A 26656-nucleotide genomic window follows, 5' to 3' on the forward strand; every position below is an offset into this window, starting at 1 on the left:
AGGGAAGCCGCCGCTAAAGCCCGTACATTTTTTACGCGCCGCCGCTCCAACATGTGGCGCATGTCATTAGAAAGGTCCAGGCATGTTCTGGAAAGTTTTTATCTGAGTTTGCTTTAAAATCGCCAAAGCAAAATAACATTATGATATGGAAACGTGATCGCAAAAACAATTGAGTATAAATCGTTCATTTTTTTTATTCAAAGTCCTATGTTTTAAAGTTAGTATATTTATACCAATACTAGCTTTTGCCCGCGGCTTCGCTCGCGTTAATTTATCCCCTTAGTGTTGGAATTTATCAAATTCCTTTCTTAGAGGATTCATACGTCATAGTTGCTCTATGCATGCATAGTCTCAGTCCGATCGGTTTAAAATTGACAAAGTTTCATCCCCTTGGGTATACAATTAATCAAAATCCTTTCTTCTCGTATGCCTTGTTCTTTCCATCTACCTGCATGCCAAATTTCAGCCCGATCCGTCTAGTGGTTGATAGATCACTATGTCAGTCAGTGGTCACCTTTGAGTTATATATATTTATGTAGATAGTGTTTTGGTTTTTTAATACTGTTAGGACTTAGGTTTTTTACTTATACTTCAACCAATACATAGCTTAGAAAATGTATTATTATTATAATTAATTAAGTATTGTGTCCGGAATAGAGGTGTTAAAGACAATATTTTTAAACATTTGCTTGGAGTACAGTAAAAGGAGAATCAGCGCAGTTATCATCGTGAAAGGTTTTCCCAAGAATTCACCGGTGAGCTCCTTCACACCTATTTACTCCATATATGAAAAAAATTTGCATTCCGGCTAAATAAATGGACTGTAAAAATTAGTTTCAGTGCATACGCAAAAGACTTTATATAATCTACATCTGGTAATTTATTGTTAATCTGTGGTTAATATTTCCTTATCGACTTATCGACTATAGCTCCAATGAGGCAAACCTATTTATTTCCCGGGAAAGAATGGAGCAAATCGCAATTATCTCACCCAACATCACATCTATGACATGACAAAACCAATAATCATTAGCGTAGCCTTTCTGGCTGATGAATCAATCATTGCCTTAGACACAAAAGGCTCGGATGCCTGCAATATCTGGTACGGACAGGGTCGGATTTGTACATAGGCGATGTAGTATAAATTTCACAAGCAATTTAAGAGATGGACGAAAAAATATACATGACTATAATCCACTACCTGGGATACTATGGGACTACTTTTATCGGATTTTTTTCTTATTGATGATAATGGAATGGAGCACCCGCCCGCGCTAACGGTTTATGCTGGCGGGGCACCAGTGGAGGATGATAAGATGAATATGGTCAGGTTAGTTAGCTCATCATGAGAAATCCACCAAGAATTTATCACAATGGTTTCCACCTGATATGGTACATTGCTAGTAATGGGGTCCATTACTGAAAATCTCCTTTCCCCTATTAGTCGGATTGTAAAATTTTCATTTTGTGGTGAACTCGAAACTCGATATGCCCACATTTCGCTGTGTATTAGAATTTATTGAGGCAGAGGTCAAACCTCAGATTACTATTTTTTTAAGCTACGATGGAGGCAAAAAAGTATACGACCCATCTGATGGTAAACAGTTACCGTAGCCTAAGGTCAATTGAAAAACCAGGGGTGCCATGTGCACGTTGCTGACCCTTAAGAAACCTTAATATAATCTTCTTTAGAAACCCCATATTGTAGTCTGAAGAGAAAACCTCGGCAGATAATTCATTCCACAATCTAAGTGTACCTAAGGACGCTCCTTTAAAACTGCACTGTCCGAGACCACTTAGGTTCCAGCGTGTGGGGATTAATTCTCTGTCGATGGCGAACAGTGTGATAGTGAAAGGTAGCCGTAGATATGACGTCGAACAATTATTCAGAACACTATCCGTTGTATATTTGGTAGAACATACAAAGCGAGTCTCGCCTTAAGCTAAGTGGTTAGATACCGTCTCAAAAGATTTTCATTTAATAAAGTTGTTTCTTACTCATTAGTTAGTAATGTACTCGTAAATTGAAAAAAGAAAAACAGTTATAAAATTAACACATTACCTCTACGACTATTAATTTCAGATGAAAATAGTTCTTATTTCATTTTATGCGAGCTTGAGTAGTAGTTGAGTTTTAGAACATTTTTAGCGTCTGCGATTCAAACTCGTGTCTTTTGGAGTATATAGGTCAAGGAAACAACTAGGCCATGCTCTCCAGACTCTGTGAACAAATTGAGAAAATTATTAAACAGGTAGGATCCAATATTGGCAGGTTTTATTATAAGCCACTTAGTTGCAGAGCGCTCGTTGAAGCATTATTGATATACTCGTAGAGAAAATATGAAATTCTATTTCAATACGTTTTATAGCAATTAAAAATAATGAAGGAATATACAAAGCCGTATAAGTGGTTCTTTTAATAGTTATTACTCTGTGCTTTGTATGCATTTTGTTTGTCTTGAATAGTTTTTGATTGAATAGATTAATTAGCCGTATTTCGGATGTATTATCGGAATGGTGCATTAGCCTTCGCTAATGGTATATGCTGGCGTATAGTGCACGAAGATGATAAGATGAGCATGAGGTCAGATCAGTTAGACCATCGGCAAATTCACCAGGAGTTTTAGAACGGTTTTCTGCGGGAATCACGTGAAGATCAACTTGGTACATTGCTAGCGGTAAGATCATTCGACCACGTTACTAACAATCCGTTTCAACCCCAAATGATTGTTATTTTTATTTCTTATTTACACTATGTCATACCTCGATATTTTGGTGCCTGAATAGGGCCCTGGATTAGAGAAAGCCTGTTGTTCTGATTATTTATTAAGGCATTGAACATTGCGGCATTTCGCGTTTCACTAACGAGACCCGTACCTTGCGATTCTATTGTGCGCCGTAATGTATTCAGTTTAAAGAAAATTCTCGAATGTTTCATGACACACAAGCGTTGGTTGGCCTTTGAATTCCCCCTCTTTTGTGTAATAGAGTTTTTGTTAAGATCATGCTGATTTGCGTTGCTTTATGAGAATACAATAAAGACGCTGATTAGCTTTATATTAAAATACAAGTATTTCTATAGACCCTTATTCATGGAAATGTCGAATGGCTAATAAAGCTATCGAGGTAGATTTGGTACGAAATTGTCTGCGTGAGGCCCTAAAAAATCCAATTTCGAGAAAGAGGTCAATCGTCGAATCCAACTCGGATGGGCAGCGTTCGGGAAGCTCCGATATATCTTTTCGTCCAAATTTCCGCAGTGTATCAAGACGAAGGTTTACGAATAATGTGTGTTGCCAACTATCAACAAGCTCAGAGTCACTCAGAGGACAATGGAGAGGGCTATGCTCGGAGTTACTCTGCGTGATCAAATTAGAAATGAGATCCGCAGAAGACCCAGAGTGACCGACATAGCCCGAAGAACTGCGACTCTGAAGTGGCAATGGGCAGGACACATAGCTCGTAGGACAGATGGCCGTTGGGGTAGTAAAGTCCTGGAGTAGCGACCACGGACCGGTAGACGCAGCGTGGTAAGGCCTCCAGCAAGGTGGACCGACGATCTGGTTAAGATCGCTGGAAGGCATTGGATGCGAGCAGCGCAGGACCGATCGTCGTGGAGATCTTTGGAGGAGTCCTATGTCCAGCAATGGGCGTCTTCCGGGCTGCGATGATGAGGCCCTATAGCTGTGTAGCAGTACGCTGCGTTGAAGAATGAGACTCACACGTAATAGTTCGGTACCTTCTCTACAAGAGTCTCCAGAAGACCTATCTTTTTTATCCTATGGTAATTGATACTGGTATCCACGAGATACTTATCGTCACAGAGAGTGTTATACATATAGATGAAATGCACGTTACATCAACTTGCACAGGTTCCCTCCCCTTTTAAACTGTAGGACTGAAAGGATTAACCGCTTCCAAGTTAGATTTCGCGCACTCTTTATTTTGATACATTTCACTGTCGCCGCAACATTTCCATATGCATATACGGCCGATACAGAGGCACCCTAACCGGATAGACTCTGCATATTGGTACCAAGTTCCAGTTTTGTTTTCTATCCCATAATGTATTGGAGCTGTTGTGGAGTAACTCGCCGTCAAAAGGCTGTACCCCCGTCAGAGAGACTACAAGGTAATGTGTAGGATTCTTAGCCACTAGAAAACTACATGGTGTACCTACGAGCAACATTTCATGGGCCGATTAGTGGAGTGGAGAGATCAGACTTTCGTACCCTCTCCGCCATCTCATTTTCCGAGATTACTTTCTGTTTCAGACCACCTGCATCCGGATCTGTCACATGCAGTTTATTAGATTGTTGCTTCTTAAGCCGACATACAACTAAATCGAAAAAACAACATAATTTTAATTTCTTTTTCGAATTTCGAAAAATAAAATTAATTTTCTTTGAACATCATATTCAAAATCTAGATTAAGTAGAACTTTAATCATGACAAATGGAAATGAATGATTGTCCGTGGCTGCGTAGTGGGCGCTAAACACAGATGTCACACTTGACCTTTGTAAATTTTGCGTAGGCCGCTTGTCTGATCTGTTTGTGAAGATTGTGATCTTTTCAGTCTATCTATATCAGAGAATAAAAGTAATATTAATAGAAATTGTTATTTATCTCTTTACTAGCTACTCGCCCCGACTTCGCACGGGTGTACATGTATTATATATATAAACCTTCCTCTTGAATGACTCTATCTATTAAAACAACCGTTGCAAAATCCGTTTCATAGTTTTAAAGATTTAAGGTATATATAGGGACAGACAGCGACAGCGACTTTTTTATACTATGTAATAATAATGATTATAGCCAGAGTAATTTTAATAATTATCAGTATAATATATAGGCTACATTTTTTAAATTTGACGCGGGTAAAACCTCGGGCTCAGCTTGTGATATATAATTTGCGACGTTTCTTGTATTATCGGGAGTTATTATAGGTTTGTTTACCATACAAAATACATAAAGACAATTGATTGTTAACATAAACAAGAAAATATGATTGTACGTTTTTTTTATGGGTGATAAAGGAATGATGCAATCCCTGTGCCTACGGTTTACGCTGGTGGTGTACCAATGGACCAATGATCAGGAGCATGGTATTATCTATCAGGATCATGATTATGGCAAATTTATTAGAATTTTATAACCCTACAGTTATTAATTTCTAATCAATTTGCCACAATGATAATCCCGCAGTTGTAGTACGTATACGATTTAATATTGCACCGAATTACGTTCATTACATAGAATAAAACAAAGTCGCTGTCGCTGTCTGTCCGTCCCTATGTATGCTTAAATCTTTAAAACTGCGCAACGGATTTTGGAGGTACGTGAGAAATGTCACTTGTCGTCGTGTCCGACTGTTTGCAACCACGTCGTGTCGTTACCCACAAACCACGCTAATGATTGTCCCACTATGCGAGTATTACATCTGTTAAATTTATTTTTGGACAGGGTCCAAGATGCTTACGTTTCCACAGAAGCTTTGAATTCTATAATAAATAAAATAATGTTTTTGTCGTTTGGTATGTTAATTACTACGCGGTTTCCTTTAAAACTTACAGCTAATTGCCAACACGTTTAATTTTTAAAACTATTTAACTTAACTTTAAAACTATCGTTATTTATTTCTTTATTCAATTAACACAGTTTATAATAATAGTTTTAAAACTATTATTATAAACTGTGTTAATTGATTTCTTTATTCAATTAACACAGTTTATAATAATAGTTTTAAAACTATTAAACTATAATTAAACGTGTTGGCAATTAGCTGTAAGTTTAAACTGTGTTAATTGAATAAAGAAATAAATAACGACAGTTTTAAAGAGAAACCGCGTAGTAATTAGCATACCATGGTTGGTAATAGTGTTATGAGTCCACACTACTAACAATCCTCTACCTACCAATATACACATGAATTATTGTGATGTCTTGGTTATAAATAATGTATTACGGATTTTAAATAAATGAAATTCAAAACATTCAAAAAATTCAAAATATCTTTATTCATGTAGGTCTATTACAGACTCTTATGATATGTCAAATCTACCGTCAGTTCGGAATGTTATCGAGATGAGAAGAACTGACAAGAAACTCAGCTCGTATTTTTTCAAATAATAGTGGAACATGTTTATAATAATACACAGTCATTAAAATTCAAATTGGGAGAATAGAGTGACCACCAGCATATGCTATCACAAAGAACAAAAAATTTTATCAGTGTTCGCAACCTGAACAGACCAATCCCCACAAGCAAAGTTGTAGTTATAGAATAAGATGGATATAGAATATCTTTTATATAAAAACGTAAATATAGTTGCCAGTAACTTATAAAAATCAAGGATTGTAAAAAGAAACGTCAAGGATTAGAGAGAACGCTTGTTTATTATTGAAAATAATTAACAGCATTATTTTGTTACTGTTCCTATAAGAATGCTTTAACAACAAAGGGATTCTATAAATATATTTCTGAGTAACTAATTACGTTTTAGTGACGATATCGCGATACAAAATTCGATAATTGAAGTTAATCATGAGCATTTCATGACAAAATTCTGCTCATGCCGTTGTATAGGTGGCAGTTACAGTCACCATAAGCTTCTTTGTCATTCAAATTACATAGAATTCTTACTAATATTATAAATGCGAAAGTAACTCTGTCTGTCTGTCTCGCTTTCACGCCAATACTATATAACCGATATAAATGAAATTTGGTACACAGATAGTCTAGATTCTGAGAAAGGACATAGGCTACTTCTTGAAGCGAAAAAAGGGTTGTAAGTGGTTGAAAGAGGAGATGAACGATTATATGTAAGCTTTTGATTAAATATAAGTAAATATGACATTCAAAATTTGCAATAATTCTGGACAGTGGGGAAAAAATGTTAATACAAAAAACTTGACTTTCTAACGTTTAATCCATCCTGTATGACTAATGAATTTTGATTTAATTTGACTTGAATTGATAAAAAATGTGTTTGTTTGTCTGTTAACAGGATCTCGAGATATACGACGCAGTGGTAGATGTAAGGTGCTACGAACTGACAGCGTTATTCCTATGTTCCTTATTCGTGCCAAAATGTGGCCCTTTAGGACACATGGTGCGACCGTGTAGGAGTTTATGTCAAGGTAAGTGCTAATTAAACACATTTAAACTTGATTGTCTTAATTTAAACACCCTTTTGTGCTATTTGTAAGTTTGTGTTCACAGAAAATCCTAAACATGTAAAGTTGTACAACGTTTGTTTGAACACTAGCCGAGTTTCTTGCCCGTTTTAGTTGAACTATAATTTTTACACCATTAAGACCCAAGTGTCCTCTCGAATGTATTCTTCCCGCTAGTCGCTTTTGCCCCACCACTCCAGCACACAGATATTCATTCTAGAAAGGTAGTGCTTAAAATATATCGCTACTATCTCACGCAGCCACGGCATAACTCAGTGGCGCCCTCTATTCCTCTAACTTTCTTATCATAATGGAAGCATCTCATATTTGATTCCATGAATAAAACGAATATTTACATCAAAACAGCATTTTAAATGTAGCATTAGACTAAAGAAAAATAAATTTATATGTATTTAGTAGTGTTATTATGGATTTCTCAGTTGGTTATTATGGTGATTGTAATAAAACTAGGTAATTGTGGATAAATGAAACTAATTTCCTTCCGTATATTGTGAAAAGATCAAATGCAATGAAAAAAACAAAAGAAGAACAGTGACAGGAATATTAAAAAGTATATGGCTATAAAAAAGTATTAACAAGGAGGTTTTAATCTCCAACTTCTGATTTTTTCCATCCCAATTATAACACAGATTAAATTATATATATAACATTTTGCTTTATATTTATATATTATTTTTTGACATTTCTCGTTTATATAGTGCACTGCCAACAATCTTTCTCTGCACCACTCATGGTTGCCTGGTAGATAACGCCGCAAGATGTTAAGTCCGCCATATGTACCCATTGTTTTTGTGCATTATAAAGTTAAATAAATGAATAAATTAGCAAGAAACTCGACTTACTCTTTTGAAAATGTATATAAGATTTTATATGTTTAATGCAAAGAAAATATACCTATAGCCAACGGTGTTAAAGGAATGTTAGCGACACTCATATATAAAAATTTAGGTAGATAAATAGTTTATGTTATATATAAAATTCTCGTGTCACAGTTTTCGTTCCCATACTCCTCCGAAACGGCTTGACCGATTCTCATGAAATTTTGTGAGCGTATTGGGTAGGTCTGAGAATCGACCAACATCTATTTTTCATCCCCCTAAATGTTAGGGGTAGGCCACCTCTAATTTTTTTTTTATTTTAAGGCAAAACAACGTTTGCCTGGACAGCTAGTGTTAATATGTTTTCTAATCATGTATATATTGTGAACAGAAACTATGCGGCGTTGCGGCTTCTTTCTGGAAGTGTTCGGGCTCTCGATGCCGGATTATCTCCAGTGCGACATGTTCCCAGAGTCCACGGACACGGACGTCTGCCTCGGCAACAGGGAGGTCAAGGAAGCACGGTTCAGAGCTGCCAAACCAGGTGACTTTTAACCACGTTTATATAGGTAGATGTCGATACAAATTCGCTTGCGAGGGTACCTGTCTCCTATACCACACCCAAGATATCCATTTCAGGCAGCCGCAAATCGGTTTATTGTAAACTGTATATATGACAGTGAAATTACTGAGTAAGGAACTATGACAATGGCAATTGATAATAGTAAAAAGTAAGCAAAACGCTTTGTACTTTAAGTCGCAAATTAGAAGCGGAAATACAAATTTATGTAAACATAGTCATACATACATACATACATACATAGAGTATGAACTAGAATTAGTTCATACACTATCTTGTAGTATTTTCTAGGTTTGCTGGAAGAAATCTCTTTTAGAGATAATCTCGTCCTTGTACATTAGATTTATTGTATCACTATTTTTTTTATAAGCGCGTGTATCAATAAAAATTAAGAAATAAATTTAGTTTCATAGTCATATATCATACTCGTGAACGGGTAAGTTTGTGAGTATCGATGGATAGATTAATGGAACGATGTTTGTTAGTCTTTCACGCAAGAACTACTGAATGGATTTTAATGAAACTTTATAATATTATAGCTTATACTTATACTGTTATTACAATAACAGATAGGTTGTAAATTTTACAGCTAGTATAAAATATGTACCTACATTTGCCTGAAATTACATACCTATAGTTTAATATCTACCAGCTACCCACCCCGGATTCGCACGGGTGTACATGTATTATACATATAAACCTTCCTTGAATCACTCTATCTATTATAAAAACCGCATCAAAATCCGTTGCGTAGTTTTAAAGATGTTAAACGGATGGACAGCGACAGCAACTTTGTTTTATACTAGTAGTGATCAGAAATTCAGTATAATTTTCGACGGATTGTCGTATTTAATTTATTTACTTGTGTTCTATAGTTGGCAGTTGATTTAGCGAGACGTTTTGATGCTCGATGTCTTTCCCAAATATCACTCACTAACATTAAGTATTTGCTAATAGCTTTCTGTCTTGTCTATTTAATTGAGCAAATGAACCAACAATTCGATGGTAAATAGACGAAAATTAATTAAAGTCAGATCAAACGATATTACAACTGTTAAATACATTCAATGTATGTTTGTTAATATATTAGAATAGAATAGAATAGAAAATCATTTATTCAAATAAACTTAATTTAAGCACATTTGAATAGTCATAACATTTTTTTATCTACCGCTCGTTCGGAAAACTGTCTCATCACAAGAAGAACGAGCAAGAAACTTGTGTGTTGCTCTTTTAAATAATCCTTGTAAGTTCACATTTACAAGTCGAAACGTGTGAATACAAACTACCAACCAGCACTAATTTTTTGGGTCAAATATAAATATACAATAAGATTAAATCAGTCGTAGTGATAAGAGCAGACCAGTCCCTACAAGCAGCACTTGTTCACGAGTATGACGGATGAGCCAGGCATCACTGCGCTCGACCATATTTTAGGGAGCCCAATCAAAATTAATAATTGAAAAAAAATTAGTAACTTCAGGGGCGGATCGTGAATTTGTGGGGCCCTAAGCTAAATCTACTAAGGGGCCTACCTAATTATATTACTCAACTAAAAAAATACACCGACCAAAAACAAGCGACCAGAAATTCCCCGTTCCTTTCGATAGGGGCTGTTCAAGTATTACGTAAGCAGATTTATCACAATTATTTACCCCCCATCCCCCGTTGTCAGCAAAAGTAAGCAAAGCTCTTACCCCCTCCACCCATGCTTACGTAAACATCTCTCAATTAATGTATTGTTTTTTTTAGCAAAGACAATGTGAGGGTTGCCATTCGTGTAAAAAAGTAAATTACGACCGATGACGTAATCATCATACAGACTCCCCCACCCCCATGTCATCCAAAATAAGCAAAGAAAAGACCCCCCCGCCCCCCTATAGTGCTTACGTAATACTTGAACGGCCCCATAGACGCACACTTGCATGGATTGATTGACCTCAGGGTTGCCAACCTTATGATAGGTTTTTTAACATTCTAGATATTTTTTTTATATTCTAAATACCGTTTCAGTGGGACTGGGGGCCCTTTGTATCCTCGGGGCCCTGGGCTGTAGTCCAAAAATTCCGAGGCCGTTAATTATATATATATATTTTTTTGCACTTTTAAATACAAGGTTTTAAATATACGAGTATGTTACAATTTTGTTTCCAAAGGACTTATCTTTAAAAATTCAAATTCAAAAATCATTTATTCATGTAGGACATTTTAGCCGCTTATGAACATCAAGTTTTTTACATTATAATTTTATTTTTTTTCCCTTCCGTCCAGTTCGGTATATAGATTCAATTGAGAAGATCTGGCAAGAAACTCAATTGTATTACTTTTTTTTTAAAGCCAATTTACTTACAATGTATATTTATATATGTGTCTATGTCTCTATTACATGAAAATCCAGTGCATGAACAATTATTGCCATGCACGCTCGTCATTCAAGTAATCGTTCAAAAAATGAAAACTGACTAAATGTAAAATTATAATAATGTTGTAAAATATACGTACAATTTTCGTTCAGACAGACAGATCTCATTAGCATGCAAGTTTATCTGTATCTCTGCGTGTTCTCATCTCATTTACCTACTTGTGTTTCATCTTATTCACTACATCAGCTTCATTCATCACGTCTCTCAATACCGCTCATTAGTTGTTTTATTAAATTATTAATTAACTAGTCTCGCAGTTAAATTAATTACCTGAGCACTGATATTTTAGAGATCCTACTTATTGTATTATATATATACATATAAATATAAATAACTCAAAGGTGACTGACATAGTGATCTATCAACGCACAGCCCAAACCACTAGACGGATCGGGCTGAAATTTGACATGCAGGTAGATGTTATGATATGGGCATCCGCCAAGAAAGGATTTTGATTAATTCTACCCCCAAGGGGATAAAATAGGGGATGAAAATTTGTATGAAACTTTGTCAATTTTAAAGCGATCGAGCTGAGACTTTGCATGCATTAAGCTACTATGACGTAGCCACCCCCTAAGAAAGGATTTTGATATCTTCCACCCCTAAAGGAATAAATTAACGAGAGCGAAGCCGTGGGCGAAAGCTAGTCTATAAATATAAATAAAATTGGAGTGTCTGTTTGTAATATTGAAATAACCGTTTTTTACTACATGCATATGAATAGAAATACGGTAAATACACCAAAATAACACTTTTTTCAATTTTTGTCTGTCTGTCTGTCTGTCTGTTCCGACTAATCTCTGAAATGGCTAGACAGATTTTGACGAGACTTTCATTGGCAGGTAGCTGATGTAATAAGAAGTAACTTAGCCTAAGTTACTTCTTATTACATCAGCTACCTACCAATAATGATGCCAAAATGAATTTAACTTTATTTTTCTAACTTTTATTTTAGAAAAATAAAGTTAAATTCCACGCAGACGAAGTCGCGGGAACAGCTAGTTTATTAAAAAATGGAATATATTATTACATTTGTACCGCCTACAGTTTCTCTGCACAATCTGTGGTTGACTGGTAGCAAATACCGTAAGGTGTTAAGTCCGTCACATGTACTTTTACTTTGGTATTTTACGAATTGAGTTTATATAAATAAATGAATATATAAAAATGTTTGGGAAACTACTCTGCTACCAAAATGTTAGGGAATTTACTCTCTGTATATATATAGGGAAAAATGAGGAAGCGTCAGTCATTTACCTTTATGGTTCTGCGGATTTCTTGGGCTTCAGGGTCTCGAAGGTATCTTCGCTAGCTTTCCAGTTTCACAGTAGGTTTAACACAGTCCTAATTTATTTTAATTCACAACACAATGCGCGCACGCGTCAAGGCCGCTGTACGGCCCGTTTGTTACTAGGTAAGGGAGGGGAAGAGAAACCGCGGGAAAACAAACTAACGGACTCTAATATAATAATCTGTGCTTACGATGATACAGGGTAGATTTTGAACAAAAAAGTATATTTAATATAATATATATCTACGAGAACAGAATCAAATAATAAGAGATTTTCTAAGAATTCTAAGAAAATTCTTTAGTGACATTGCCATAAAAAAGATATAAACATAAAAAGGGAACGTAATGTTATTTCTTTGAAAACTTTTATGATGCCATTCAAAGATTATATCTAACACCTACTAAATTCTATTAAATAAAGCAGTCAATATTATTTATAATCTATTGAGGGTATAATAGTAAAGTAACATTTATTAGAAATCAACATTACAATTTAACTTAACGTAGGAATATTCCATGAAATATTGGCAGAACCAGCTTCCGATGCAGCCAAGTTATTGTTCTGGATGGTATCATATTAGATTAAGTTTTTTTAGTTTATTTTTGTTAATTAGTATAGGTACGATGGGATTGTCATCGTCACATTATGTGCACAAAAATCCCAAAAAAAAATAAACAGAAAAAAAAAAAAATTAATTTACATTAATGTATGTTGTAATATTAAAGCTACTAAAGGTTTCACTTAATTAAGACAAAGTATATTGTATTTGACGACCTCGGTGGTCTAACGGTCTAGCACACCGCTTTACGTCCTATGGTCGCGGGTTCGATTCCTCGCACGGCACAAACATTTGTATTTATGAGTATGATTGTTTATATCAGTCTGGGTGGTCTATGTATAACATGTACGAGTATATATTTACGAAAATCTATGTATTTGTATCTGTTATCTAGTACCCATAACACAAGCTAGCTTAACTTGGGTCTAGATGGCGCTATGTGAATTGTCCTGAGATTATATTGTATTGGCTTGCGCTAAAACAAAACAACCAAGTAAAACTAAAATAAATACAGGTCTTTCACTTAAAGTTAAAACAATTCACTTAAAATTATTAGTTTAAATCAATCTTTATTTTAATAAACTTTTTAAATCTATTAACAACTTATTATATAATTGTATGGACTGGTAGTGTGAACTATGCTTCACCACCTCTAGTGTAGGTGACAGCTGACTCTCGAAATGTGGTCTCCTTGTGCTCTCTCTGGTTTGTCCTCATCAGTTTCATATTCTTGTATATGTTTAGCGAACTGTGGCAATGTTACCAGAATATAGAGAGACGGTACAATAAGAATGTCTTTAACGTTGGAATGGGATACCAATTTTAAATGCTGCATACCCCACGTCTGGCGGTGCGATGGCCACGTGGAGTGTGCTGATCGATCCTACCTGCTCAACTTTATTAGGCACATTGATTTAAGTAGAAAAAGTATAATCCATCACATTTTCTTGCTCATTCTTCTTGTGATGAATCTGCATTCCGAATGAGTGGTAGAATCAAAATATGACTATTCAAAAGTGCTTGTAATGAGTTTATTTGAATAAAGATTATTTTTATTTCTATTTCTATTTCTATTTAAATGACGTAGTGGAATAACTTGAGACAGTCATGCTCGCTATAAAGTTCAAACTTGTGGCGGCGTGGTGGGCCGGGTCGATGCTCCCTCTAATATGGTTGAGTGCAATGATGGCTGGCTCATCCGTCATACTCGTGAACGGGTGCTGCTTGTGGGGACTGGTCTGTTCAGGTTGCGAACACTGATTAGATTTTTTGATCTTGTTTATTTTTTTATATAGCATATGCTGGTGGTCACTCTAGTCTCCCAAATTTGAATTTAAATGAAATAGTATTATTGTAAATATGTACAATATTAAAAAAAAAATACGAGCTGAGTTTCTTGTCAGTTCTTCTCATCTCGAAATCATTCCGAACTGACGGTAGATTTGACATATCATAAGAGTCTGTAATAGACCTACATGAATAAAGATATTTTGAATTTTGATTATTGTTGCTAATTAACAGTTTGTATGTAACGTGCAACTGCGATCGGAACGAAAGTAAATTATATTTACTGCTATATATGTAATCCACTCAATATCTCTAACAATTACAAAATTATTCTGTTAAGGAGGCGGTATGGGTGAACAACAGTAAGGTCACTGTTGATTAGTATTTTAACAGATTTAATTTTGGATATGTTTTTTGCTACTATTGTTCTATTGTTTACTCTTCTGTATATTGTTTTATATTATTTTTTATTTATTCATTTATTTCAGGCAACTAGGCCCATATTATAAATACCTTATAGACTAACATACATATAATATAATATTTAAAAACCAATACAACGATATTGTCTGTGTGATCACGGCACTGAAGACGGCAATCTGCCACGGTAGCGCCGATACACCACACCTTTCGGCCAGTAGTCCTCTTTCATGAAGGTGGCAGCAAGTCGGTGGGGACCAGGGCCAAAAACGCTTTGAAACTCGCGTTGTGACTCGACTTCAGCTGCGTTACCCTCAATGTCAGGTTACTCTTGGTACGAATATAATCGACAATGTCCTGCTCCTTATGTATGTATGTTATTTAAATGTAGAGATGTAGAGTGTCTGAATTACAACATTACAAGAACATTCTTATTAGCATATGTTTTTGAACAACATAATGTTTTAGGACCCTGTTGGCGGCAGTCTTCCTCTAAAGCATCTATCAAGTGTTATACAAGTGTCTTAAATGTCATAAATGTAATGGATTGAGGGACCGTATTAGGCACATTGATTTAAGTAGAAAAAGTACAATCCATCACATTTAAAATAAGTATTGTTGCTAAGTAACAGTTTGTATGTAACGTGCAATTGCGATCGGGACGAAAGTAAATTGTATTTACTACTATGTATATAGTACTACTATATATACATACATATATTTACTACTGCTATATATTTAATCTGTTACTTATCCACACAATATCTCTATCAAACTTAAGCAAACATTAAAGAGATTACCAATAAATCTACACATCCCAATGAACAACTATTATGACATAAACATACACATTGGTTTTATGTCCAATTCGTTTACTATTACCGCCTCTGGAATAATATACCTGTAAACCTGCATCGAGTAAGCACATTTTTAAAAAGAAATGATTAAATTTTCTCTTAAGTTAAAAAATGAATTATAACTGTATTGCATTGTGTTAGTATTATATCTTATATATATATAAAATTCTCGTGTCACAGTTTTCGTTCCCATACTCCTCCGAAACGGCTTGACCGATTCTCATGAAATTTGTGAGCGTATTGAGTAGGTCTGAGAATCGGCCAACAATCGGCCTAAATGTTAGGCGTAGTCCACCCCTAATTTTTTTTTTATTTTAAGGCAAAACAACGTTTGCCGGGACAGCTAGTTTATCTATATTTAGCATTAATGTATGATATTATATACCCGGTACTATATATTATTATATGTATGTATTTATCTGCATTTCATATATATTATATAATATTTATTAGTAACCCTGGGTAACATAACTGCCTCACAACGCTTTCTGTATACCTAAAGCTTAGCTGGTGGAGAATGCCATACGGCATTATGCTGGCCTTTGTACAAGTTATTCAAATTCAAATTCAAATTCAAAAATCATTTATTCATGTAGGACATTTTAGCCGCTTATGAACGTCAAGTTTTTACATTATAATTTTATTTTTTCCCTACCGTCCAGTTCGGTATATAGATCCAATTGAGAAGAACTGACAAGAAACTCAATTGAATTACTTTTTTTTTTAAAGCCCGTTTATTTACAATGTATTTTTATATAGGTGTCTATGTTTAACATTAAATGAAAATTCAGTGCATGAACAACTATTGCCATGCACACTCGTTATTCAAGTAATCGTCTAGTGAGTAATAGGCTTTGCTCAGTAAATATGATTTAACAGATGTTTTGAATTTATTTAAGGGTAATTCCAACATATCCTTTGGTATCTTATTGTAAATTTTTATACCTATTCCCATAAAAGACCTATTAACTTTTTCTAAACGATACTTGGGGACAGCAAGTTTGTCTTTAAATCTATTATTAATATTATGAATATTGCTATATTGCTATTAAAGAATAAATAAATAAAAATAAATACACAGAATATTTAATATTTATTAATTACTGTGCAGCATCGTCACGTTACTGTGAAATGGTGTATATGTAAGGGATCCATCTTAGCGTTTTACCGTGAGTTAAGGTTTTCAGGGAACCTCTAAAATTACGTCTTCACTAGTGTGTCCATAACACTCGACTGTAAAATAAAAAAAGTTTTAACCAATGCACTGAAATGGCTAAAAGCTTTAATGTATGTCTAGGTGAACATAGTGGTTTTGTGGCACCAAACATATATATATCGACTGTTTAAAATATTAATGATAATAATTAAAACCAAATTACAACTAATTAAACCAATTACATATACTAGAGATAACAAAATAGAATAAAATAACATTAATAAATAATAAACATTAAATATATATACAACTACTTTGCCGTAAGGGTTAAATTCAATAGATAATTCTTGTATAGTTTTTTAAAGGTGAATAATGACGGTGGAAGATTGTTCCAGCATTAACCCTTTATACTTCTTCACTAGTGTGCCCAACTGGGTTTCAATGCGATGTTAAACGCTGCATACCCCACGATTGGCGGTGCGATGGACACGTGGACTGTGCTGATCGGTCCGACGAGCTCAACTGCCGCGTGTGCAAGCGCTCCGGAGATGTTCACTGCGGCAACCAGCGCTGCATCTCGCAGTCTCACATGTGCGATGGGAAGCTGGACTGCCCTTGGGGACAGGACGAGAGGAATTGCTGTAAGTTCTAGATTTTCTATATTTTGCAATTCCCTCGCATTCGTAATGTCCGTAGACCTGTTCATGTGACAATTCGCTTGTTATCAAGTGGATTATCATTTATTGTTTATGTACCTCGTTATTTTAATATTGTCATTAGAATTTTGAAAACTCACTCTTCGCAATACATTGAACGGACATCACGTATTACACGGTTTCTCAAAAAATATTTCATTAAATTCATCCTGAATTTATTATTTAGTTGCCATTCCAAGTACGTGTGGCGATATCCAACAGCTGACAAAAGTGTCTGCATGCGTAAAAAAATCATCAATACGTCGCTTATTAAAGAAAAGTGGTCCAGCGGTCTAGCACAACGCTTTACTTCCGATAGTCGCGGGTTCGATTCCTCGCACGGCACACATTTGTATTCATGAGTATGATTGTTTGTATCTTGATATGATTTACACAAATATCTAAGTACTTATATCAGTTGTCTAGTACCCGTAACACAAGCTCTGCTTACTGCGGGACTACATGGCGTTGTGAATGAATGAATGAATGAAAAACACTTTATTGTTCCTCTCACAGAAAGAAATTAACAATTACATAAATTAATATGTACACTAAAAATAAAAAAAACCAACAATTTCAATATAGAGGTAACAATGGGCGGCCTTATCGCTAAATAGCGATTTCTTCCGTTGTTGTGTTAATTGACCAGGGTTATTATTATAAAAAAAATTGTTTGTAACAGTGAGACTGAGCGAGATGAATGGAGATGTGGGAAGCGGTGAGCTGCAGGTGTACCGCGCCGCCAACCAGTCCTGGTTCTCCGCGTGCCTCACCACCCTGGACGAGAGCACTGCCACCAAGCTCTGCTCCATGCTTGGATACTCGTAAGTAACATAAACTTGGAATACAGCGCCATCTAGTAGAATAGAAAATCATTTATTCAAATAAACTTACATTGAAGCACATTTGAATAGTCAATACTTTTTTTTAATCTACCGCTCATTCGGAAAGCACACATCACAAGAAGAACGAGCAGGAAACTTGCGTGTTGCTCTTTTAAATAACTTTATTATTACTTTACATTTTTAAGTTTAAGTGTGTGAATACAACCCACCAATTAGCACTAATTCAATTAAATACTCAAATAGAAAAAATATTAAATATATAACCAACTGGTTAAACAATTAATAAGAGGAAATCAGTCATAGTGTTACAAACTAAATCAGTGTTGTAAATACTGCTTGTAGGGACTGGTCTGCTCTTATCACTACGACTGATTTAATCTTATTGTATATTTATATTTGACCCAAATAAATTAGTGCTGCTTGGCAGTTTGTATTCACACGTTTCGACTTGTAAATGTAAACTTACAAGGATTATTTAAAAGAGCAACACGCGAGTTTCTTGGTCGTTCTTCTTGTGATGAGACAGCTTTCCGAATGAGCGATAGATAAAAAAAAATGTTATGACTATATTCTATTCTATTTTCATAATGACTTCAATGGTTTCGAGCGTACAGTCTTACTTCCGATGGTCGCGGATTCGATTCATCGCACATTTATGAGTGCGATTGTTTATTTATTTATTTACATGCTCTCGGTGAGTATTGTATAGTGAGTAGTTTATATTGGTCTGTACATTTTCTATGTATATATTTATAAAAAAAATGTATTTAAGTATTACAATCAGATGCCTAGTGACCCATGACATAAATTCGGGCCAGCCTGAGACTAAATACTGTGGTGCCCGCGATATATTCTGTTTTTTTAATAATAAATTAATTAATATTAGTGGATTTAGCATTTTAAATTAATATGAAAAAAATTAGTAATTTAACCCTAGAGGGGATTTATTTTGTCTGTATGTTGTCATATATTTAGCAAATCTATACATATAAATAAAATTGGTGTGTTTGTTTGTAATGTTGAAATAATCTTTTTTTACTACATGCATATGTATATAAATATGGTACATACACCAAAATAACATTTTTTACAATTTCTGTCTCTCTGTTTGTTCCGGCTAATCTCTAAAATTGCTGGACCTATTTTGACGCGACTTTTTTGGCAGATAGCTGATGTAATAAGAAGTAACTTAGGCTACTATTATTTTAGAAAATTAAACTTAAATTCCACGCCGACGAAGTCGCTGGAACAGCTAGTATTTAATAAATGTGAAAATTTCTTATTTCATTCAGCCGTTTACGCAAACCTTTACAAATAAGCAATTCATCAGATTTCAGTTATAGTTTTATAAATAAAACAAAATATCAACAGGTGGGTGAATAGAAGCACGCCAGTGAGTGTCCCTGGCCACGTGGGGTCTAGGGCTGGCCGTATGCATATGCACAGCGTCGCACAAACATTCCGCGCGTTTCAACTCAACGAGGGCGGTTTGCTGAAAGAACTGAAGGAATGTCGACAGGATACCACGAAAGTTCACCTCGTCTGTCAAAATTATGGTAAGTTTTATTTTATATAACGTAGGGGGCAAACGAGCTAGCGGCTCACCTGATGGTAAGTGATTACCGCCGTCCATGAGCACCCGCAACACCAGGGGAATTGCAAGTGCGCTGCCGGGCTTTTAAGGAGGAATAATCTCTTAAAGGTTTCAATTTAATCGGTTCGGAAATACCATTACTGGAAGGTGATTTCACATGTGGTTGTGCGTGATAAGAAGTTTCTGGAAAAACGCTCGATGGAGGACCGCTAATCATTCAGATGATAAGGATGGTATTTTAGCCGGTGTCGGAGAGGTTGAAGAGTAATCGTCTATCATGGTATGGACATGGAATGAGTAGGAACGAGGATAATATTTTAAGAAAGGTGTTACATATGAATGTGTATGGTTATAAGGGCAGAGGAAGGCCGAAAAAGATATGGATGGACTGTGTGAAAGATGGTAAGAAAGGAAGTAAACAACGAGATGACTGCGAACAGGGATGAATGGAAGAGAAAAGATATTACGCCAACCACAAATAAATGGGATAAGGAAGAAGCAGATAATGAAGGATGGTATTTTAGGTTTTGGCGGGCAGCGCAATAGTGAAATTCAGAAGCTTGTATTAATACACGTCACGTCATTTTTTGTTTTAATATTTTTTTCCTTACCATCCAGTTCAGTATGCAAATTTAACTGAGAAGAACTGGCAAGAAAGTTAACTGGTATTTTTTTTTCAAAAGCCAATTTGTTTACATTGTCAGCATCCCCCTCCGATCGATCCCCCGTCCAATTCAAACGGGGATCGAAATTACGACGGCCTGAGCCGAGGTTCGAACCCCTCGCGGTGCCCTCAGACTAAAGTCATATCCGTCAGGCGGGAGTTGGCCTTCAGCCGCTCCATAAGTCCTTCCGCGGGTTTGGAGTGCCATCTGCACTCGCCCCCTATCGTCCGGTGAAGCTGTAAAGGCTAGCTGGGGCCTAGCATATGAGTAGTCCAAAAATTCTTAGCTTGGTTGGTAAGAAACTTAACTGATATTTTTTTTCAAAAGCCAGTTTGTTTGCTTTGTCAGCCAGGCATGGTAGTAATGAGTCCACTAGTTTCCCATTACTCTTTCTATTATAGCAATTACATAAAATATTCCTATACAAAACAACTGTTGGTTTATAAAAAAAAATATTAAAGCTATGAGCATATGGTGTCGGGTGGCGCAGCCTGCCGCTGCGTCAAGAACATTATGGCTTTTATTAAATCTCGCCCAATTTCGACCGCTTATAATGCCACCTAATTGCAGGGCTGTCACCTCACAAATAATGTACCATTTAATAATAATAATTGTTAGAAACTGTTTTACAAAGCGTAATAAACAAGCAAAATCGTAGAAAACGAACCAAAATAATATTTATATATATATATATATATATATATATATATATATATATATACATATATACATACGTACACACTTAGAACAATTACAATAATTCATCTTATATTATTTCTACATGGCAACATGGCTGACCTCAGCATATGGCGTGACAGCTAACTGTATATTATATAACAACATAAAAAAACAATTAGAAATCAATATGCTACTATAAAATATTTGCTAAAATGGATTCAGCATATTGCTGCAACCGAAGCTACAGCTCTGATTTTAAGCTGAAAATATTAATTTTATTCCTAATTAAATATCACTAATATTCTTCATTTGATGATCGCGGTGGCCTAGCGGTTTAGACACCGCCTTACTTCCGACTCAGGTTCGATTCCTCTCACAGTACAAACGATTGTATTCATGAGTATGATTATTTGTATTAGTCTAGGTATTTCCTATGTATATCATATATGTATTTATAAAAAAAACAAGTATTTATCTGTTTATGTCAGTTGTCTAATACCCATAACACAAGCTCTGATAAGGTTGTCACTAGATGGCGCTGTCTGAATTGTACTTGATTAATATTATTATTGTTGTATTCTTGTATAAGAGACCTAATATTTACTATGTTTCAAATCTCTGTTTAATTTAGCATTCCGTTTGAAATTTTCCGCAAGTCTAAGAAAACATCTAAAGTAAAAAGTTTCCTGAATTGGGAGTTAGAAAATTAATTAAGTTAATTTCGACGCGCCGACAACCCTGACCGCGTTGCGTCCGTGCGGAATGCTTTATTCAGCGCTTTATGTTTAATAGTCGTCTTTGAATAACGTTTATATACGATATATATTTCTATAGATTTCTTAATTTCGTAATATTTGACGACCTCAGTGGTCCAGCGGTTTAGCACGGTTTCTTAATTCCGATGGTCGCGGGTTCGATCCTTGCACGGCACAAATAAATTTGTATGCATGTGTATGATTGTTTATATCGATCGGGATGTTTTATAAAAGTGTATTGCAATTTTAATTCAAGAGCAACACACAAGTTTCTTGCTCATTGTTCTTGTGATGAGTCTGGGTTCCGAATGAGTGGTAGAATCAAAAATTTTATTTGAATAAAGATTATTTCTATTAATAGTCTATCGTCATACAAAAACTGTATAATGATTAAAACCTTTAAAACGTTTATTAATATTGTGTTAATAGAAATATTCTATCTTTATTAAAATAAATTTAATATAAGCTCTTTTTAATTTTTTTTTATGCTACCACTCATTCGCAGACTTATCACAAAAGGATCACTAATTGTTAAAGCCAACATTGTAGCCGTAGTTCTTGCTAATTGCGTTGAACAGGCGTTATAATTTTTATTATTTGTATACCTTCAAGTTAATCGATATTATTATCTACTTTCACTACTGTTTCTAATTGTTCCACGGATAGTTGCTGTTCTAAATTTATTATTTGTAAAAACTAAAAGACAAAATTAAATGTACTGTTGAACTGTGCATCAGAGTTTGTTATTGACAAATTCCATTGTGTCCACTACGAGACATAAATTGGCGACCGTGACAGGACAATATCCACGTACTCAACTTGGAAGTAAAGGCCTGCCTAAATTCACCATTTTGAAGAAGTAATTTGATGACCGTATCTACTTGGTGATCAGCAAGACTAATATTATATTGCACACCATCCATTCATATTGTGAATTGAAGCGGAGTTCAAAAAATTCAAGGAAATTATCAAACAAGAAAAGGGTGTGATTAACCAACGCCGAGCAGTGAAGTATCAAAAGCATCACCTCGCAGCATATTTAATCAGATAAGTGCCCTGTATATATCCAATAATTTTCTCTATACCTGTTACTAAAACATCCTAAAAGAATCAAATCCTATTTACTATCCTATATACTACTTGTGCAAATTGTATTAACTAAAATCATAAAATATAACTAAAAATAAAACGAAAAATTCTACCCCTAGTGAAATATAACAGTTAACATATGTAGTGTTTATTCAAATATAGTGTTAAAGATATATTTTTTTTGTATATGTTTGCTAATTAAATGATTTATTTCTTAAGTAAATTGTAGTATGTATAACGTATGAAATACAATGTGTAAAATGTATTAAATATTAGGTTATACAAGTATTTTCGCCACGTTTTAAGGGCTATATTCAGATTGTTTTGCCGACTATTTCCAGGTTGCTGGATACACTGGTGATATACAGCTTATTATTGGCCATTAAGATCAGAGCTAGCTGCTTACATCTGGATGTCGCCGGGCGAGGAGCGTGAGCCTATCTATTTATAATTTATAACACATATTTCAATTCTTCTTATTAAGCTCAGAGCAAATAGTTTCGCATTCCTATCAGGCTTTTTGTAATTTTCAGGTATATTTAAATTCTAAAGCAGTTTAAGTAAGGTCAACAGATAAATTAATATTACATTTCATATTTTTTATTATTTTTTGTTTTTGTGCACACTGTAATTGATTTCATTTCTATAATAACTTTATATTATATATACAGAATAAAACTAAGGACTTGTCAAGTACGTCTGTCTGTCAATTTGTGCATACATTGCTTGGCAATTATTTTGTTTTCCTACAATTATTCATAATACAATATTATATTTAAAACAAACTTTCTTAAATATTATAATTGATATATTTACATAAATTTCAAGTTTGTATGGATTGTTATTTAAAGAAATCATGACTGAATCCAAGATTCCAACTACTAGTGTGTACAAAAATTGTGATTTTAAGGATTTGTGTACTAAACGCAGTTCCATTAAAGGACAAATCACCAAGTTTAAAAATTATTTAGATAAAATTACAAGACAGCCTAAACTGACTACTATCGAATTAACAGAGCTATCATTAAAGGTTAATAAGTTCGAAAGTCTGTCAGTTAAATATGATGAGTTGCAAACTCAAATTGAATTAATCAATGTGGAAAATTTAGATTCTGAGATTGATGAGCGTGAGTGCATTGAGCAGGAATTTATATTATGCTTAGCTACTGCCAAAAACATCATAGAGGATCAAAACCAGTTAAAAACAATAGAACAAGATAAAGCGCGCCGTGAATCTTTGTTTCAAGAAGCTCAATGCAGTCTCGATCAGAATGAGTTTCGGGTGAAGCTACCGCAGCTAAACATTGCGAAATACGATGGGACCTTTTTTCGTTGGCTTGAATTCCGTGACACGTTTATTAATTTAATACATAATAATGAGCACATCCCCTCCATACAAAAATTTCACTATTTAATCTCTTACCTAGAAGGTGATGCAGCTCGTGTCATTTCTAATATTGAAGTCTCATCCGCTAATTATAATAATGCATGGCAACTGCTTTATGATCGATACAATAATAAGCGTCTACTAATTAACCACCATTTAAAATCCTTATTTAATGTGCAACAAGCAACTCGTGAATCCGAAGGTTCGTTACGTTATTTAGTCGATCATATAACTAAGAACTTACGTGCTCTCGCCAGCTTAGGCCAACCAACCGACCACTGGGATACCATTATTATTTTTATGATCTCATCCAAACTCGATAATCATACACTTGTAAAATGGGAAGAGCAGCGTAATGCGTTTGATGAATTACCAAACTTAGAACAATTTAAGAAGTTCTTAATTGATCGCGCGTTTGTTCTTGAATCTACACGTCGAAATAGATTTGAAAATAATAATCCAAATTCATCATCAAATAATTCATCAAGTCATAAATATACTAACAATAAAAACACTATAAATACAAAATCATTTTCTACTACTAGTCAAAACAAAATATGGCTATGTATAATTTGTAGTCAAAATCACAAAATTTATGATTGCCCTGTTTTTAAATCAAAATCAATCAAGGATAAATTTATTGACGTTTCGAAATATAAACTATGTCCTAATTGTTTACGACAAGGGCACCCGGTTAATGAATGCCGAATGGGCCCCTGTAAGCAATGCAAAGGGCGTCACAATACTTTATTGCATTCAGTTGAAAATACTACAAACAACAGTGCTCAAGTATGTGAAGCAGAATCAATCGTTAACTTTTCTAAAGAAGTGAAACAACAAGTTCTTTTATCAACTGCCCTAATAGAAGTTTCGAATCCAATAACTAAAAAGGCAACTAAGGTACGTGCCTTATTGGATTCAGGCAGCCAATCTTCTTTTATTACTAAAAATTTGCATACAAAATTATCACTAAATTCAATTCCCATTACCATGAATGTCATCGGTATAGGCAACAATTCATTAAATAATATAAACAAAAGTTGTGTTGTACAATTACATTCTTTGACCAATGATTTCAAAATTAAATTAAATTGCCTTGTTCTCGATGTGCTTACAGGTAACTTGCCAAGGGTTTCAGTTAGTATAAATTTACCAGCGCATATTAAACTAGCAGACCCGACCTTTGACCAGTCAGGCCCCATCGATATGTTGATTGGAGCTGATCTTTTTTGGGACGTTATATTGTGCGAACAAACCTCATTAGGATCAAACAAACCAAAACTTCATAATTCTGTATTTGGCTGGCTGATTGGCGGTCCTATGAAAACATGTAAACATAATGAGATTCATTGTAATAGTGTAGTTGTCGACAAATCATCACTTAAAGAAACAGATATTGATTTTCAACTATCAAAATTCTGGGAGCTGGAGGAGCTTCCCCAAAGGCGTTCCTTGAGTGCAACAGAAGTTGCTACTGAGGATCATTTTCTGACACACACACTCCGTCTTAATACTGGTAGGTTTTCCGTAAAATTGCCACTTAGAGATTCACCTGATTGTTTAGGTGACTCACACGGTCTTGCTAAGAAACGATTTATCAATCTCGAAAGACGTTTCAGGAAGAATCCATCATTAAAATTAGAATATGTCGAATTCATAAGAGAATATGAAGCTTTAGGTCATCTTTCGGAATCACCTGTTTATCTGCCAAACCCATCATATTTTTTGTGCCATCACGCAGTTTTCAAAATGCAAAGTGAATCGACTAAAATTAGAGTCGTTTTCGATGGCTCTGCACCCTCTTCATCGGGATTCTCACTCAATGACCTACAGATGATTGGTCCTAACATACAGGATTCTCTTTTCTCTATCTTAGTTCGTGCACGACAGTACAAATATCTGCTCACCGGCGATATAGAAAAAATGTACCGACAGGTGGAAGTCAATCCGGATGACAGAAACCTGCAGTTGATATTATGGAGAGAAGATGAGTCATTACCAATTAAAACGATGCAACTAAATACTGTCACTTACGGTACCGCAAGTGCCAGCTATTTAAGTACGCGATGTCTATGGCAAATTGGGGAGGAATGTACCGATGATGTAATTAAAACAATAATTCAAAGGGATTTCTACGTAGATGACTTAATAACGGGTTCAAATGATAAGAAGCAACTATATTACATTCAAAATTCAGTAGCTAAAGAGTTAAGTAAAGGTTGCTTTAAGTTACGTAAGTATAAATCTAACCTACCAGATGTTATTCAAATTTCTTCAAAATTCTCTCAAGACAACCTTACTATCAGTGAGACGTCAAGTACTCTCGGTCTAGGTTGGAATCCTAATAATGATAC

General features: G+C 34.9%; 1 protein-coding gene across 1 annotated transcript in view; it reads left to right on the forward strand.

The window, feature by feature from the left end:
* LOC131842435 (atrial natriuretic peptide-converting enzyme) overlaps positions 1-26656 on the forward strand; it is a 121125-nt gene that overhangs the window by 59651 nt on the left and 34818 nt on the right. Inside the window, exons 6-10 of the mRNA XM_059190967.1 lie at positions 7013-7145; positions 8412-8564; positions 17017-17235; positions 17972-18113; positions 19506-19690. Of these exons, the coding sequence (XP_059046950.1) occupies positions 7013-7145; positions 8412-8564; positions 17017-17235; positions 17972-18113; positions 19506-19690 (832 nt within the window). The remainder of the gene's footprint in view (positions 1-7012; positions 7146-8411; positions 8565-17016; positions 17236-17971; positions 18114-19505; positions 19691-26656) is intronic.

The sequence above is a fragment of the Achroia grisella genome, unplaced genomic scaffold, assembly GCF_030625045.1.
Source record: "Achroia grisella isolate CSIRO2021 unplaced genomic scaffold, CSIRO_AGI_Agris_v1 utg2183, whole genome shotgun sequence".
NCBI classification, from domain to species: domain Eukaryota; kingdom Metazoa; phylum Arthropoda; class Insecta; order Lepidoptera; family Pyralidae; genus Achroia; species Achroia grisella.